This window comes from Podarcis raffonei, chromosome 12, assembly GCF_027172205.1.
Source record: "Podarcis raffonei isolate rPodRaf1 chromosome 12, rPodRaf1.pri, whole genome shotgun sequence".
Lineage (NCBI taxonomy): Eukaryota > Metazoa > Chordata > Lepidosauria > Squamata > Lacertidae > Podarcis > Podarcis raffonei.
The window spans coordinates 2,674,884-2,692,709 of record NC_070613.1 but is presented as its reverse complement, the minus strand read 5'-3'; the positions used below and the strand labels follow the sequence as shown (position 1 = coordinate 2,692,709).

Sequence of the window (17,826 nt, the reverse complement as noted above, 5' to 3'; positions counted from 1 at the left end):
TCTGGATATAATCCCTTTACCATCAATTGAATTATGAAATGGATTTTCTATTTGAGAGAACGATCAAAAGGCTAGTTCATTTATTGAAAGATTAGGTCGAAAATAATTGGGTAATGTGAATTTTCTTCCACAAATTGCTTTAATAGCCTCCAAGAGAGACTGCCATTAACAGAAGTTCCTGACTTGAAGGTCTTCAAATGCATTTACTTTAATTGTCCTCAACTGCCCCCTCTCCCATAATAGAGCTGCATATATAGAAGGTGTTTCTCGGGATTTAGGCCAGAGCTTAGGACCTTCTCCCCCAAGAGTGCTTGGGCCACTGACTTTTAACACACAGGAACAGAAAGCAGGCCCTGCTGGATCAGACCGGCATCCAGTTTCCCACGGTGGCAAACCACATTCTCAGCAGAAGCCCAACAGCAGGACATGAAGGTAATAGACCTGAGCATCCTTTACTGATGCTGGTGCTGTGTTAATTTTATTTATGGTAAAGGTAAAGGTAAAGGTAAAGGGACCCCTGACCATTAGGTCCAGTCGTGGCCGACTCTGGGGTTGCGGCACTCATCTCGCTTTATTGGCCGAGGGAGTCAGCGTACAGCTGACTCCCTCGGTCATGTGGCCAGCATGACTAAGGCGCTTCTGACAAACAATGCAGCGCATGGAAACGCCGTTTACCTTCCCACCGGAGTGGTACCTATTTATCTACTTGCACTTTGAGTGCTTTCGAACTGCTAGGTTGGCAGGAGCTGGGACCGAGAACGAAAGCTCACCCTGTTGCGGGGATTCGAACCGCCGTCCTTCTGATCGGCAAGTCCTAGGCTCTGTGGTTTAACCCACAGCGCCACCCGCATCCCTTTTATTTATGGTACCCACGTTTTTATTACAAATGTTATTGCCTCATGTTTAAATTGATATAGTGCATTGGAGGCTTTAGGAGGAAAAGTGACTTAAAATTTCCTTTGAATTAAAGAAAAACCCTTCTTCTCTAGCACTAAAAGCTGTATATGGAAATTATTAATTGAATTAACAGGACAAATGGCGAAGAATACCTACACATCCTATGCTTCTGGAGGAATGTTATCTCTGGCGTGTCGTGCCTGACTTGGTTGAAACACAAGATTTAACGTTTGAAAGATTCACCACGGAAATGAAGGGAAACAGGCGGACATGGATGTAAAAATACCTCCTCCTTTTTGGCAACCAAATGACGCAAGTCTCGGAACGGCAATTATACCAGGCCAATTTGCATTCCGTTTAGAGGGTAGTGTCTAGCCTAGTTACAAGTGCTTGGGCATGCTTTGGATACGAAAACACTTTCCCCAGACAGCCATTAGACAAGCTGCGTCCACATACGTCAGAGCAAGGCACTTCAGGGCCGGAAGAATCAGACATGATTTTATTCATATCTACAACTGCATTAGAAAGATGGGTCCCACAGCAGCAAGGAAGAGAAAAAATGCGGAACAAAAATTTGGGGGGGGGGTATTCAGTGTGCCACTCAGTTTTCTTTAAAGGAATTGGGAATAATTTGGTTCTTATTTTTATGTTTAAAAGCTGCCTTGAGGGGTACAAATAAATAAAAATATAATGATAATAATAAACACTTCAATGGGCAGTGAAGGTCTAACTCTGACATTCAGAAAGCCTACATGTGTACAAAATTAAGTGCAGTCTAATATAAGCCATAATGCCGAAGATTTAGCGTTTTATCGAACGCTACCTGAGTGGTGTTCAACTTACACAATGGGACTTTCACTTCCTTTCCTTTCCCCAAGCCCCTCCCTCCCCAGATCGGCTCTGAGGGTCAACAATCTTCTGGGGCAGATTTTGAGGGTGTGTAGGGGGGCTGCAGGGGAGTGGAGTGAGGGGAGGAAGCTCCATTGTACGAGCAGCACAGCAGCGATGGATAAAACTCTCAGGTTCCAGGGCCTGACACCTATTACATATTCAGCATCGATATGGATTTATCTACTGTTTTGGCTGAGAAAGTGACATGACATTATGTTTGCTGACTGGGAACAGTTATGCACCACCAGAATGAAGTTTACGGCATGTAATGCCCTAAGAGAGAATATTATGAAAATGATTTATAGGTGGTACATGACCCCAGTCAAGCTTGCAAAAATCTACCATTTGCCCAATAATAAATGTTGGAAATGTAATGAAACTGAAGGTACTTTCTATCACCTTTGGTGGACGTGCCCAAGGATTAAGGTCTTCTGGGAAATGATTTATAATGAAATTAAGAAGGTGCTTAAGTGTACCTTTCATAAGAAACCAGAGGCTTTTCTCCTGGGCATGGTAGGCCAATTGGTGTCAAAGAAAGATAGGACGTTTTTTATGTATGCTACAACAGCAGCAAGAGTTTTACTAGCAAAGTATTGGAAGACACAAGAACTACCCACGCTGGAAGAGTGGCAGACGAAGGTGATTGACTATATGGGACTGGCGGAGATGACGGGCAGAATCCGGGACCAAGGGAAAGAGACGGTGGAAGAAGATTGGAAGAAATTTAAATTTTATCTTAAAAATTGTTGTAAAATTAGTGAGTGTTAAAATGTCATGGGTAAAGCATAGCAGATTTGCAGCGACAAATGATTGGGTAAGAGGAAAGAAAAGGGTTAAAAAAAGGGATTTATAAGTAATTTAGATCAGGGGTTGCTGAAAAAGTTTAAAACAGGGATGCAGAAAAGGGAGGCATGGGGAAGTCGTTGAAATTGGGTATAAGAAAAAAAAGATTATGAAATTATACATGTTTATATGTTTGTTTGTTTGTGTATTGTTGTTTGTAATGTCTTATAATATATGTTGAAAAACTAATAAAAATTTTATAAAAAAAAAAAGAGAAAGTGACCTCAACGCACACATTTAGGACATGCTGCCTTCATTTAGGGAGGAGGGAAGAAGCGGATGGGTGCACCCCATTCTTTATTCCTGCACTTCAGAATCCATTCAAAGGGAACAGAAACAGCTCATCTTGCAACCCAAGCACAACATCTATCCAACCTGGTTTGAACATCTGTAGTGCCGAGCTCTACAAAGAGGTTTGTTTCACTTATTTAGCAGCCCTTCCAGGCAGGAAGCTGCTAACAGCCAGTCTACAGGCTTAAACTGGTCATGGCCCACCATGCTGAGGCAGAAGGCAAGGTTAGTTTTAACTGACCATACGACTCCTGGGTTATACTTGGGCCAAGTTATCTAGCATCCAGAACGGTTTGCAACAAATGGTGCATAGAGGCCAGTTTAGCTGAGATAGTTACAAAATGAAAATATGTGATGTAGAGTGGAAAGGAAGGTTAATGTCAAAAGCTGCAACTTTCAGATTGAGGTAGTTTTTACTGCTGTGAAATACATCACAGGAACATGAGGGCAGGCTAACATGCAAGTGGCTGTCACACATAGCAGACTCTGGACCTGTGACAATTCCCTGGCTCTGCGCACCCTAGAACGTACCAGTTATAGTCAAACCAGGATGCATAGCTGGGGATAATGATGTGATTTGTCTGTTCTGTGACATTGTCTTCTCCGGTATCTATTGAGCGGCTCTGGTCACCTTTGTTGGGATCTTCGTCTTCCTGCAGGAGGAAAGATATAGAGTTGTTTGGGAGGTCAGCTATTGGCTGTGCAGACCACACAAAAAAAGTTCAAAAGGCCATAGTGATGTCAGGGGGCAGCGGTGGGAAACGTTTTCTGGCGACAAGGCCAAATCTTGAAACTTCTGGAGGGCCCAATTTGGCAGGCGGGCAGGGTTACCCACCTGACATCACAGTGACATCAGTTAAAGCTGCACTTTAGTTCATTTTCACTCATTCTTCTCTAAACGAAGAGCTAGCAGTTTACCTTTCCTCCCGTGGTGACCGTCTCCTCATCCTGCTCATCTGCAAAATAAATGAGCAGAGAGAAATAAACACAACGGCACAACTAACGATCCTTTACACCTCGTGCCTTCCAGATGTTTTGGACTACAACTCCCATCAGCCCCAGCATCCCACAGCCACGTTGGCTAAGGCTGCTGGGAGTTGCAGTCCAAAACCCTTGGGGGGCGCCTGGTCAAGGAAGGCTGCTTTACCATCATTGCGCCTTAACGGGGCAATAACTGCAGCAAGAACAAGAGCAGAAAAATATGCACAAGCCATTGCTAGAGAAGTCGTGTGACTTGGCAAACATTGAGCCTGTCACAGAAGAAAGAAAAGGAGCACGGGTGTATTCCATAAGGGCTAGTAAATGGGCACTCGCTTAAGCAGCAGCCTTGTATTATTATTATCTGAAGGAGTATCTCCACCTCCATCGTTCTACCCAGACACTGAGGTCCATCTCCGAGGGCCTTCTGGCGGTTCCCTCACTGCGAGAAGTGAGGTTACAGGGAACCAGACAGAGGACCTTCTCGGTGGTGGCACCCGTCCTGTAAAACACCCTCCCACCAAATGTCAAAGAGAACAACAACTACCAGACTTTTAGAAGACATCTGAAGGCAGCCCTGTTTAGGGAAGCTTTTAATGTTTGATGCATTACTATTTTAATATTTTGTTGGAAGCCGCCCAGAGTGGCTGGGGAAGCCCAGCCAGATGGGCGGGGTATAAATATTTTTTCCCAATTATTATTATTCTCCTCCTGCATTTATTTATATCCCACCTTTTTCCCGGACCGGGAAAGGGACCTGTGGCATGGGACGCAGGGGGCCAACTCACCCCCATCATGCCTGTTCCTGCTTTAGCTGGGAGTGGCCCTTCGCCTGCCCATTGTAAGGCTCAGTGGCCCTGTGGGGAAGAGAGGAGGGATGCCCAGGGGAGTGTCTGCTGGGACCATCACTGGGAAACTGTTTTTCCACCTGCCTTGCTCCATTCCCCTGACCTTAATAAGATAAAGATGCTGCTTAAGTATCCTTGATTTCCCTTAACGTTTTTGTTGTGAATACCTTTTTGGTAAGAACACGGATGTGCCTTGTTTTAAAGCACTGTTGGAATATATTGAATTGGTATCATTTGTATTTGCATTTTTGTATTTCTATGTATCTGTTTTTTCCTGCAAACCACCTTGGGAGCCCTTGGTTGGAAAGCATAATATAAATAATCAGTGACGTAAAAAAGCAAGTCAGAGGCTATTCAACTCCTGGCCTATAAAGCCCTACTTGGCCTTGATCCACCATGTCTCACTCCATATGAGACCACCTGCCCATTAAGACCCCTTAATAAGAGGTCCCTATTTGGGGTTCCTTCCCATCTAAAGGTAAGACAAGCTGGGTAGCCATAAAAGCTTTTCGCTGGTTACAGCTACAAATCTATCACTACCCTGCTTGGAAAAGCATGCTTCAACCTGCAGATATTTAGGGAAAATAATCTAAGACCTTATTTTATTTTTAACCCACGAAATTACAAACATTTTTGGGACTCACACTGTTTCAAATGCATTTAACAAATAGCCAGTTTCATTTGTGAGGCTGTGATTTGTAACTGTCAGAAAAATTGTGAAGGTTCAGTTAACACTAGTGGCATTGTCTCGAAGAAATGTGAGCTTCCCTGAACATTGTTTTAGTAGGGCAGGATATAAAAAGACTTGCCATGGCACTGTCAGCTATTTTAGTGAAGAATCACCCTTCCCCTACCTACAGAGATAATTTTAAATGCCTGGGGCAGTTTTAAAAATAATAATCGTCTGGCAGCCTTTTGGAGGCTTCTACCCTCTGCATCCTCCTTTAGAATGAGAGCCCTCCAGAGAGTAAGAATAAGCCTCTACAGAAAATTGCTCTTACACACACCCCTGGAACGGGCTGAGTTATAAAGCAAATATAGATGCCAGCCTCAGAGAAGAGGGGAAAATCCATCATTTAAAAAAACCAACCAAAGAACTTACCAAGGTCTGCTACTGTTCCTCCTTTCACCGGAGTGTTTTCACTATCTTTCTTTGGATTTACTGCAAAAATTAAACGAGATTGAGAACGTCAGGCTGTGCCTTCTCTGCAGTAACACTGCATGGGTTGTTACATTATGCAAAGGTAGCCTAGCCACTTTTTCACTCTCCCCACCATCAATCATATGGTTATGAACCACATTTTCTCATTACCTGGCTTTGCACACAATCAGCCCCCATCCCAAGCTAACAAGCTTCCTTTGTATTTGTTGGTGAATTACACTTGATAAATAAAGAACTCAAGGTTAGGCTGGGCAAGGTTAGGATGAAAGGTAATGAGCAGTTCATTAGGATCATCCAGTTATGTTTCTGGTTCTCATAAAAAAACCTCATGAGCAAAGACTAGGACTGGCTGCATGTAAGTGTTACGATATGGATGCAATGCTGCTGCAAAGTGCTAGTTTGAAAACAAAACATGATGGGAATGTTGGGACTGTCCGTGCGAAACAGAGGGACAGTCATTTCACAGTGCGAAGCACCGGAATTAGCTCAGAGTGTAATATGAGCTGTACAGGAAGTACAGTAAGTGTTAGTCACTAGACTGCTGGAGCTTGAAGAGAGCAGTCATGTTTTTTGTAATGCTGCAAAGACAGAAATAAAGGCATGTAAATACGTTTCTGTCTATCTCCTTCCCCTGCCGGGGGGGCAGGAAAGAGGGGGGGTGTTCTTCCCACGTTTGAGAAGAATCGCCTATCGAGACCTAGCCTGGATCTTGCTGGGGAATGCAGCCAGGGAGGTCAACAGGGAATCAAGCCGGGTGCCTGGGAGAGTTGCCAGTTTCTCCTGATAAAGGCTTGATTTTCGACACTAAGCTGAGGCCAGATGACCAAGGCCTCCTGATCAAAGCCCAGCTGACTGACTTGCTACTCTACAAACAGCAATTTTGAAGGACGCTGTCCTACTACCTTAACACTTGATGGAAGAACCATCAAGCCTTTCTATTCAGACTTGCTAGAAGTAGTTATTTCGAAAAGCAGGTTCTTGCCTGGAACATCAAGTCACTCTTACAGTTGAGTCTTATTTTAACAGGTTTTTAAGACAGAGACCACTGAAAATCTTTCCCCAATAAAAAGAACCAAAAGAAATGGGCCAGTTGCTGGACCTGGCCAAAGAACCATCTACTTCAGCATTGTGTTCTCACAATGGCCAAGCAGATCATCGCAAGCAGGAGCTGAGAGCAACAGCACACTCTCCACCTCTGATTCCCAAAGAATCAGAGTTACTTATTTCATAGAAGCTAGAAGTTACTTATTTTATAAAACTGATACACTGCTTGATTATTAGAAAAACTCATGAATCGGTTTACGAAAGAGATAAAGCAATACAACTATCTATAAGAATTATTATTATTAACAATTACTTTCAAAAAGTTAAAATAACAACTAAAAACAGATTAAAATCTGCATATACATAAGCCACCATGATGAGTAGCCAATGATAATTATCCACCCTGAGACTGTGTAGGACTTCCAAGACACAACTGGGAGAAAGACCTTTGCTTCAACAATAGACCTTCATTGTTTTGTGGCTTGAGACTGAAGTGCCCACGCAATGGGGAGTTAAGTAAGCTGCACTGTAGACATCAGCACTGCCTTTGTGCCTTGCCGCTCCTTCGCCAGCCTAATGAAACACTTCTAAAATTTCATGCTCAAGGCCTGTCAAGTGGGAGACCTGCAAGTGCACAGCCGAGGTGTTAAAATAAAACACAGTAGGGAAAACAGAAGCCACTTCCTTGTTCCAGTTCTGCAGGAGACCAAGGAGAAGACTGGCCAATAAACGTTGGTGCAAGATTCCTGCACCTGGATTTGTGCATTCACAGCTTGCTATATTTAACTGTTTACTTTGCTGATCTGCCCACCGCAGTTCAGAAGAGGATGACAGGCACCACGCCTGCTGCAAGCCCAAGAGGGCACTGCTGTCAGCTTGCAGGCAAAACTGATTTGCGTTCTCGCAAGGGTCCTTTGTGAGTAACTGCGGCGAGCTATTATTCTTACACATTCTGGAAATTACTCTCTTGCCCAGTGCTGAAAATGTTACTTTTTGCCCATTGCTTCTCATGTTTCTGACAGTCATCTGTCTAGCACAGTCTCTGGTGCCTTGTCTACATCTTGTGCTAAACATGATGATGGTAGATAAGGAACAGAGCCTTCCAATAACCGATCAGGCAGTTCCAGCTCCAGATCAGCAGAGTATTATGGCAGTATATCTTTTAAGCACACATTTTGCTGAGGAAACACACTCCTCTTTCCAACAGCTAAAAATGTACACAAAGCCAGCTCTGAAGGGGTTTATTCAAGATCAAAATACAGACTAGATACTTTCGATGCTCCGAAGCAACGGAAACCAAATGCACTTCCACAATATATTCAGGGGAAAACAAACATTTATGTTGGCAGCTGGGGATTTATCCATTGGGAGGGAGGGAAAAGATATCTGGGTAGTGGAGCTGATCACATAACTGTGAGCCAATTACGGTCTGCAAACACAGACAAAGGAGGCAGTTTTAGAAGGAAGAAGGAGGAAGTTCTGGATAGGAGAAGAATGTCAGGCTTGCTTCGGGAGGAAGGAGAGACGAAAGAATGGAAGAATTGGCGGTTGAGCCACCTCTTTTGCAGGTCAACTCCAGCAGGGGCTTGAACATATTGCCTTAAGACTTTTAACATGAACAATCGTTTTCACAAAGGGAAGCAAATATTGGCCTTTAATTCTTGGGGCAGGGGGGACCCTAAGAAAAGAGGAAATTCCTAAATCATGCTCACATTACACTGAGTTCCGGATTGGACACACACTCTCTCCCTTCCGCTTTGAATGCAGGAGAGGTGCAAAGAGCTTCTCTCTGTGAGTAAGCCTGATGGGTGCGCCATTGGAGCAGTGTTCAAAACTCCCATCGTTCTAGGCGCATTTTGTGACAGGGAAATGTCATTAGCACGAGCAGTTTCTGAGCCCTGGGCGCAGTACCGCACCTAAGATTTCAGATTAAAACTGCAGAATGGAAGGAAAGGAGGAACTTTTTCTGCCTCCCCACTTCCAGCTACCCTCTGAAGACTGGAGAAGAGACCCTCTTAAGAATATTAGGGGGGTGGGCAGTGGAAGGACTAGACTATGTGAAAAATGAACGTAATATTCATTCGTTTTCAGCTCTGTATTCTTGTTATAAAAAAGTGCAGCTAGACATTCTGTTGTTGCACTCATAATCTCGATTTAAGGTGCCATTTAGCTCCTAGCTTTCATATCTGTTTCTAACACTGTGTTGGAGAGATATCTCTGCACGCATGGCAAGAATGTGTTGTGCTCTGCAAGAGCACTCAAACCCAGGTTTTATGCAAAAAGTCCAGGTCCGTTCCATCAATATTACCCATCGTCAGCATCAACAAACAAGACATGGCAAAAGCCACAGTACGGAGACAGCTCAGTCACGGGGCAAGTATTTGGAAAACTGTACCATTTTTAGGAAGTACCACTTCTTCTATGTTAGGCACAGGGGTTGGATCCTCCATGTCCTTGGTAAGATCTTCTTGCTCGTCTTCTTCCTTTTGCCCTCGCCTTTTCCCATATAGGCTTGCTTGCCTGTGACAAATTAAGCACAAGCAACAAGTCACCTAATGGTTTCCTAACAGATGGCTGCATCAGCTACATTCTGTACTACTGCATCTCAAAAGTATGGGCAGAGCCCATGTACCTGTAAGAAACTTCTCGGCAGTGATATTCACTAGCTGAATAGAAACAACAGTATTTCTGGTTGGATGGCCATCTGTCATGGATGCTTTACTTGAGAATCCTGCTTAGCAGGGGGTTGGACTAAGGTACTGGGTACCTTGGGACGCGGGTGGCACTGTGGGTTAAACCACGGAGCCTAGGACTTGCTGATCAGAAGGTTGGCGGTTCGAATCCCCGCGACGGGGTGAGCTCCTGTTGCTCGGTCCCAGCTCCTACCAACCTAGCAGTTCGAAAGCACATCAAAGTGCAAGTAGATAAATAGGTACCACTCCGGCGGGAAGATAAACGGCGTTTCCGTGCGCTGCTCTGGTTCGCCAGAAGTGGCTTAGTCATGCTGGCCACATGACCCGGAAGCTGTACACCGTCTCCCTCGGCCAATAAAGCGAGATGAGCACCGCAACCCCAGAGTCAGTCACGACTGGACCTAATGGTCAGGGGTCCCTTTACCTATATCTGGTACCTTAGGAGTACCTTCCAACTCCAACGAATTTCTAACGAATTTCTAATTAATATTCTGAAGCTAACAGTAATCATTTTGTAGTGGTGTGACTCTCTGGGACTAGATAGATACGCCTGGCAGAAATCAGTGATTGCAGGCAAATGCATTCTTCTCCATTTTTCCTGCTTGGCAGGGGGTTGGACTTGACGGCCCTTGTGGTCTCTTCCAACTCTATGATTCTATGATTTGTGGCATAGGGTTTTAGGAGATATGGAATTGGGGGTAAGTCTAATTGTAATAAGGAAAGGAGGGGTAGACAATTATGGCCTCCTTTCTTCCAAGCTTCTCTGCCCACCCACTGAGCCACATTTGAGCCTTTTTATTGCCGTCAGTCCAGAACAGACCATTAATCATTCATAATATAATCTTAAGTGGCAGATCTGGTGTGTATAACAGAGACGTGGTTTGAAGGCCCAAGAGAGTCTGTCTGAATCCAGCTATTCCTGATACAAGGTCACTGAAAAGGAAGTGTGGGGCCCTGCTAAGGAGATGGTCATGATTAGCAGGGGCTCAGTCTAAGGCACAGCCCATTTTGCATGTGTACACATAGTACAGGAAATTAGGACAGAATAAGGACTCTGCTTCAACCCACCATGAACAAGCGAAGATTAATTCACTAGACTGGATCTTTAGTGAAGACCCCGGCTTTCAGAATTTCAGGAATTCATTTCTGGAGAAAGCTGTTATCCTAATCAATAATGCTTCCTTTTTAAAAATTATATACACTATGCTGCTGTTCAACTGTTTTAATTTAAGCTACGTTGAGGGGTGTATGGCAGAAAAGTCACACATAAATTTCAAATATGAATAATGTGTGCAATAGCTTAGGCTCATACAAGGAAGAAAACAGTTGTCGTTTTTTACGTTCAACAACTGCACGGACAACTGTATTAAAGAACAGAGTTACATCGGGACAGACTTTGCCATATTGAAAAGTAAATTTGCTTATTAATGGTCTCCGCATGTCAACTGTGAGGCGCTCATTAGATTGGAAGTAATGACTGCGTCAAGTTTTCTTCTACTGGCAGGAGGTACATTCCCCTTGGATGATCAAGGAATGAAGCTCAATGTGCAGCATTAAACATTCATGGACTCAAGAAGACGGCATCTTAGCAGGCTGCTGTAAATGTGGAGTTGAGCCGAGCTGCTGGCTCATCTCCCTCTCCCTCAAATATTTCAGAAATAAATTATTGTAAACTGCAGGAGCTGCAGACTACTCACCCCTTCTTTCCGGCTTTCTTCCTCGATTCTGCTGGGGTGGGAGGAGGTGGCGGTGAAGGGGAGTGCCGCCGTTTTCTGGCACCTGCGGCTGCCTTCCTATCCCTCCGTTCAGGGCTATGGACTGGCTGTCACGAGGGGGGGAAAGGTCATCAGCGATGGGCATAACCTGTCCAGAACTAAGATGCACTCTGCTACCTACCAGGGCCTAGCACTGTCAGTTTTTGCTTAGTAAGATTTCAGGGAGAGGCTGCCAACTACTTAAGGGTACTACTACCCAGCCCTTCAAAGATGTACTGCAAAAATCCACTTAAGGAAGCAAGGTAGGCTAAAACTTCAACATATGAACTGCTGCATGTAAAAACTGACACATCACACACACACACACACACACACACACACACACACCCCATGGAAAGAACTAGTCAAACGGATTCAAGCAAAGTTAACAGGTCTAAAAACCCCTCTTGGCTCCAGCAGACCAGAAGATGGGAAATAGATGGGCCTGTGGAAGGTCAACAGAACTGGTTCCTGGCTCCTCCCAAGCAAGCTTGTTCACTTGCCATTTCAAGGAAAATTTGAGCCATAGAGCTAAGTCCCACACTAATTTCAAGAAGAATACTGGCATTTCTTCGAGAACCAGACAATCGGCTTAGGTATAGCAGCACTGAGTAAAACGAAAGAACACCCAACTAATGCAGTTATTCTACATTACATCCATCATATGAAATAGGTAAGTCTTACTTCTTCGTTTTTCATATAGATACGCTGGCGAAAGCTGACCAACTTCTTGTTCTCATCTACTTCATAATCTTCTTCATTCATCCATTCATTGAATACATCTGTGTCCAAAATCCACTTAGCATGAACCTACAAAAGCAAGTGCGACAACACACATGCACAGAGTGCACTTCAGACAGGGAGTCTCCTCTCATTTTGAAAACACATGTTTAAAAAATTATTGCAACCCACTTTATGAACAACTGCAGCAAGCAAGAAAGTCAGAACTCCTTACTTCCACATTAATTTTTATTTGTCAGAATTTGTAAACTGTTCTGCATTCAGATAATACCCAAGTAGTTCACAGGAACAGAACACAAAACAGATCACAAAAAGCACTGCAACACAAAAACCACCAAGAATGAAGAACTGCAAAAGAGAGACTAAAATAATGACAATAATTTTATTGTTTATATGCTGCCCGTCTGACTGGGTTGCCCCAGCAGTTCTGGGTGGCTTCCAACAATGTACAGTTGCCTTCCAGGAGTACAGAGACATGCTATTCATGTAGGTCTTAAATTGAGTCTGCAAAAGCAACCGTTGAAATAATCTTCAGTAGCAGAGCTGAGAAACATTCCCATGGTGGAAGTTGGAGACCAGCAAAATCTGGAGTCCAGCATGTTAGCCACTACAGGGTGTGTTCATGAGATTTAGCTTGGCCTTCGCCAGCCTGGTGCCCTCCAGATATTTTGGGTGGCTGTGCTGGCTGGGGTTCAAGAGGGATGTAGACCAAAACAGCCCAGCATATTCAGTTCATAGCCAGAGAGGGGTCAACAAAAGGCAAGTGGAAGCAGCACCCACCTCTGTACAACTTGCCAGCCTAAAAGTTTAAAAAGCTGAAGTTTAAAACGGGTTCTTTTGCTTTTGTTTCAACAAGGTTAGAGTTCAGGAGCATCTTATGTGGCACTAGAGCCCTGAGCCCAGTCTTTCCAGCCCACTGACACAGCTCTCCTCTGTTCCTTCACCTTAATTCTCATCACGTAATACTATTATTCTGCTGACTGCAGGAAAATGAATTAATGAATCCGGGAATAATGTTTCATGTTGTCACACAAGTAGAGCAATTATCTGAAAAGAAGCAGTTCTATTGAAACAATTTCCTTATTTTTCTCTCTCAACGAATGAAAACAGCCTCCACTCACAACTACTGCACACAGGCCTCTAATCATTCTGAAAGCAGAAATAACGCTGCCAGTGTTGTACTGCCTCTAAGTTCAACAGACTCCAGAAATTACGAACCTTGTCATCATTAGCATGAACTCCAAGCCTTTAATCAAACAGACCTCCTTTGCCCTAACAAGTTCTCATTTCCAGCACTAGGGCTTTTTAATGATACATTGGCCCTTAGAAACAAAAGGCCCTGGCAATACAATAACAAACATTTAATCTGGTTAATGAAATAGTTTACGAAGGACCATTCCTGTGCTGTGGCAATGGGATAACCTGTGCTAGGAGCTGAAGTCCAGGCAAACCCCTCCTGCCTTACTTTGGGGGCTTATCTCTGCCAGGAGAGATGAGAGCCACCCACTGAATTGCTTAAATAAATAAAAAATTCTCATTTAATTTTTAAACAATTTGCAGCATTGGAGAGCTCAATTCTAAACAGTTTCTTTCCTCAGTTTCAATATATTTATTTCATGAAATTTACATACAGCTCAATTGTAAAAAAATAAAAACACCTCAAAGCAGTTTACATGTGTTTTTATTATTTTATAATGTAGTCTTAAAATATTGGTTTTGGGTTTTTTTATACAGTGGTACCTCGGGTTAAGTACTTAATTCGTTCTGGAGGCCCGTTCTTAACCTGAAACTGTTCTTAACCTGAAGCACCGCTTTAGCTAATGGGGCCTCCTGCTGCTGCCGGCCGCCAGAGCACGATTTCTGTTCTCATCCTGAAGCAAAGTTCTTAACCCGAGGTACTATTTCTGGGTTAGCGGAGTCTGTAACCTGAAGCGTATGTAACCCGAGGTACCACTGTACTATTTGTACACCACTTGAAGTGTTTATGTTTTTAAGGAACACCTTAGTAAATAAATAAATAAATAAAGGGAGCTTTTCCTGCTGCCATGGGAAGAATTATTTTGGTTTAGTAAGACAAGTGCTTTGTCTATTGCTATTCTAGACTTACTGCTTGCCCTCTTTCGTACTCTGCATGTGTGAAACAACACGCTGCATTCTTTCAAATACCATTATTTCCCTCTGGGAACGGAAGGCTGTGAAATTACGTCAGCGCAATTTCGGGAAAAGCACACACTCACCTTCCACGGCTTCTCTGGAATTGGAGGGTCTTCGATTTCGGCATCTATATCAGTAGCATGAACCCAAGTGTCATAGCTATAAAGGAAAATCAAAAGCAACAATGTGAACTCATCCCTCAGGTAGTTTCATTATGGCAGCACTGCCATAATAAAAGCATCCAGTGATTTTGCATCACACTCGTTGTAAAAAGAAAGAAAGAAAGAAAGAAAGAAAGAAAGAAAGCCTTTTAAAAGACATGGCATGCTGAAGCTGGGAAAATGTGTTGAAATAAGTGTAATGAAATAGCAGATCTGGTGGCAAAACATATCTTTGGGCAAGGCAGTAGACACAGCAGTTGAGCAAAAGGAGCCCTCAGCTACCATTTCAATGGAACAGCTGCTCAACACCTTAAAGAGCCCAGCATTTATTTATTTCTACAAGAATTATGCCACTTAATATAATCTAATCCGATTAAAAGAAAAACACCACAACACAATTCAACATTTCCTAAAAACTATTAATAAAAACATGATAAAAACAAAGCAATTGCAAGGCAAAGGCTGCAACAGTTGACCCAAAATAACATAATGTGTGTTTATGAAAGGATGTGGACAGTGTAACAGATGGCAGTTTCCAGCCAGTTACGAGGAAGGAATATATTACGGATTTTTGGTGTGGGTTAGTGTTTCTCAAGATCACCGTATCTTCTTCTCTCAGCAGAAGATGGTGCAGACATAATGTCAAAACATCACACGTGGTTTGTTGTACTGCCTGAACCAACAATCACGGGGAACAAAACTATGGCTTGCAAACAGCCATCAAAACAGGATCTGAACCACAGTCTGAAGACAGCCTGCACAGGATGGTTTAGGGAAATGGCAGTTTGTTATGACTGCACTGAGGGGCTGCTGTTTGGGAGAGCACCTGTGAATTATCAAGGGAGGGAAGGGGAAAGGAAACCACACAAACTGGAGTTTGCTTGTCTATTTGGAAGGGAAAATATGGTTTGGGGTCTACCCTACGGTTAGGGAAAGCCATGGTTTGGTGTTACTTCTGAACCAATCCTGTATTATCAAGGTGAGGATATTTCATGTATCTAATGATGGATTGTCTTTTATAGGGGTCACAGCAGCAGTGCTCTTGGACAAACATCCGTGCAGGCAGCCACCTTGAATTTTAAATGGTAGGGAAAGAATGTATCCTTCCCACCAGATAAGCAAGGGGCAATATTTTTGAAAAATGGGTGCTGGCACTTCAACCCTTGTCATTACCTGTCTGGGTAATAGCCCCAATGCACAAGAACTTGCTTGTCTTTCTTCATTACAGGTCTTAGCCACTCTTCTGCAAAAGGGAAAAAATAAAATGCCATCAGGGTCAGAAAGTGATCCAGCTTTAACACCATTCCAGTTTCACAAGCTTGAAAACATTCAGTTTTGTCATCCCAAAAGGAAGAGTTCACAAGAGGCTGGCTTGGAGATTCATTTTCTTAATGGAATGTCCATCTACAAAGGGCTCACACTAAGCAGCAAAGGTAGAGTTGGAAGGTAACTGCTGCTCAGATTGGCTCAGTTCTCAGTTTCTGGGTAAGAGCTTTGTCAGCGTGGAGCAAGGAGAAAAGCAGTAATACAGAACACAATAGAATCAGAGGGACATTTAGTGATTACAGTTGTACCTCTGGTTATGAACTTAATTCATTCTGGAGGTCCATTTTTATCCTAAAACTGTTCTTAACATGAGGCGCCATTAGCGAAAGTGCGTCTCCCGCTGCACACACGCCTCTGGCACGCCATTTCCACTCGCATTCCAGGGCAACTACTTCCGGATTAGCGCAGCTCATAACCCGACGTGTGCGCAACCAGAAGCGTTTGTATCCAGAGGTACCACTGTATTTTTAGTTCCAGCATTTATACACTGCCAAACAGCAGTGTTTGCCTGTAAACATTAAAGTGTAAAACAGGAACAGATGATGACATCCATATAGCAAAGTTCACACCAAAAATTTCCCACTTCTTAAAACTCCAAACACATACAAAAGACTAAGGATATCACTAAAAGATGGAAATGCCCTAACACGGCTGACAGAGTGGTGCAGAGCTAACAACTTGCTCATAAATACAAGGAAGACAAAGGAGCTTGTGGTGGACTTCAGGAGACAGAAGAGCAATGTCCAGCCACTTTTGATTGATGGGGTCTGTGTGGAGAGGGTAACAACGTTCAGATTTTTGGGCATTGAATTACAAGAGGATCTGTCCTGGAGTGTCAACACAAGGGAGCTTGTGAAGAAGGCGCAGCAGAGACTGTACTTTTTGGGAATTCTAAGGAAAAACCATCTTCCGCAGAAACTGCTGCTTGCCTTCTATCACTGTGCCATTGAGAGCGTGCTCACTTATGGCTTATGTGTGTGGTACGGAAGCTGTACTACCCAGGACAGGATGGGGTTGTGCAGAGTTGTTAAGGCAGCAGAGAGCATTGTTGGCTGCCCACTCTCCACCTTAGAGCAGATTTATGCCACAAGGTGCCATAGGAAGGCACTGGACATAGTAAAAGATCCATCGCATCCTGGTCACTGTCTCTTCGAGCTCCTGCCGTAGGGACGGAGATACAGGACGATGAAGACAAGAACGAGCCGTCTTAAGAACAGCTTCTTCTCCAGAGCGATCTCGGCCCTAAATGGGAAGCCTGGACTTTGAAAGTCATCTAATCTTCCTTGCTGTACTATACTGTATTGTTTTAATTAGTGTTTTTATGGAGCAGTCAAGTAATTTCGTTGTCCCCGAGAGGGGGTAATGACAATAAAGATATTATTATTATTATTATTATAACCAGATGCCCTAACCAGGCAAGTCTCTCTGGGGCATGGCATTCCATAACCAGGGTGCCATCCCTGAAAAGGTCTTCTCTAGTTGCACCCACTGCATCACATTTGGCAGGGGAATCCAAAGGAGGGCCTTAGAGGCTTCTGGTTCTGGTCTGCCTTAATGGAAGCAGCTCCCACAACAGTGAGAGAGCATAGGCCATGGAAAAACAAGAACAGAGGGTAAATCATTCCTAGAAATTTCCCCCACGGATGCGGGGGAATGGGCTTCACATGGAATGCAGGGGTCAGTGAGGCACTGAGTACAAAAGCACCTGGCCTGGAGAAAACCCTCCAACGCCGCCATTAAGAAGCAGAGGATCTCCTGTTAATTAGAGCTTAATTGGACTAAAGTACAGGTGCGTGCTAGGAGAGATAAGATCACGAACTGCAGAACAAAACCATCTGCAAGGACTTTAAGGTTTGAACTTGAGATAAGACTTTATTCGGTGCAAAAGACGGTTGTGGGGGGAGGGGAGCCTGTAATTTCTTTATTTAAAGTTTTCTTCTCTACATTTAAGATTCGGCAACCCTCCTCTGAATGTTAGTTCAGATTATATTTGTACAAGCAAGGATGGAAGAAATTGGATTATAAATATGGAATATAACATCA

General features: G+C 43.6%; 1 protein-coding gene across 2 annotated transcripts in view; it reads right to left on the bottom strand.

Annotated features, from left to right (window-relative positions):
• Positions 1–17,826, bottom strand: part of SMARCC1 (SWI/SNF related, matrix associated, actin dependent regulator of chromatin subfamily c member 1) — a 99,837-nt gene that overhangs the window by 63,082 nt on the left and 18,929 nt on the right. For both annotated transcript variants that reach the window (XM_053359513.1, XM_053359514.1), the window contains exons 7-14: positions 15,631–15,700; positions 14,380–14,455; positions 12,086–12,211; positions 11,345–11,469; positions 9,350–9,474; positions 5,851–5,910; positions 3,841–3,878; positions 3,454–3,575 (exon numbers count right to left, since the gene is read on the bottom strand). In XM_053359513.1, the coding sequence (XP_053215488.1) occupies positions 3,454–3,575; positions 3,841–3,878; positions 5,851–5,910; positions 9,350–9,474; positions 11,345–11,469; positions 12,086–12,211; positions 14,380–14,455; positions 15,631–15,700 (742 nt within the window). The remainder of the gene's footprint in view (positions 1–3,453; positions 3,576–3,840; positions 3,879–5,850; positions 5,911–9,349; positions 9,475–11,344; positions 11,470–12,085; positions 12,212–14,379; positions 14,456–15,630; positions 15,701–17,826) is intronic.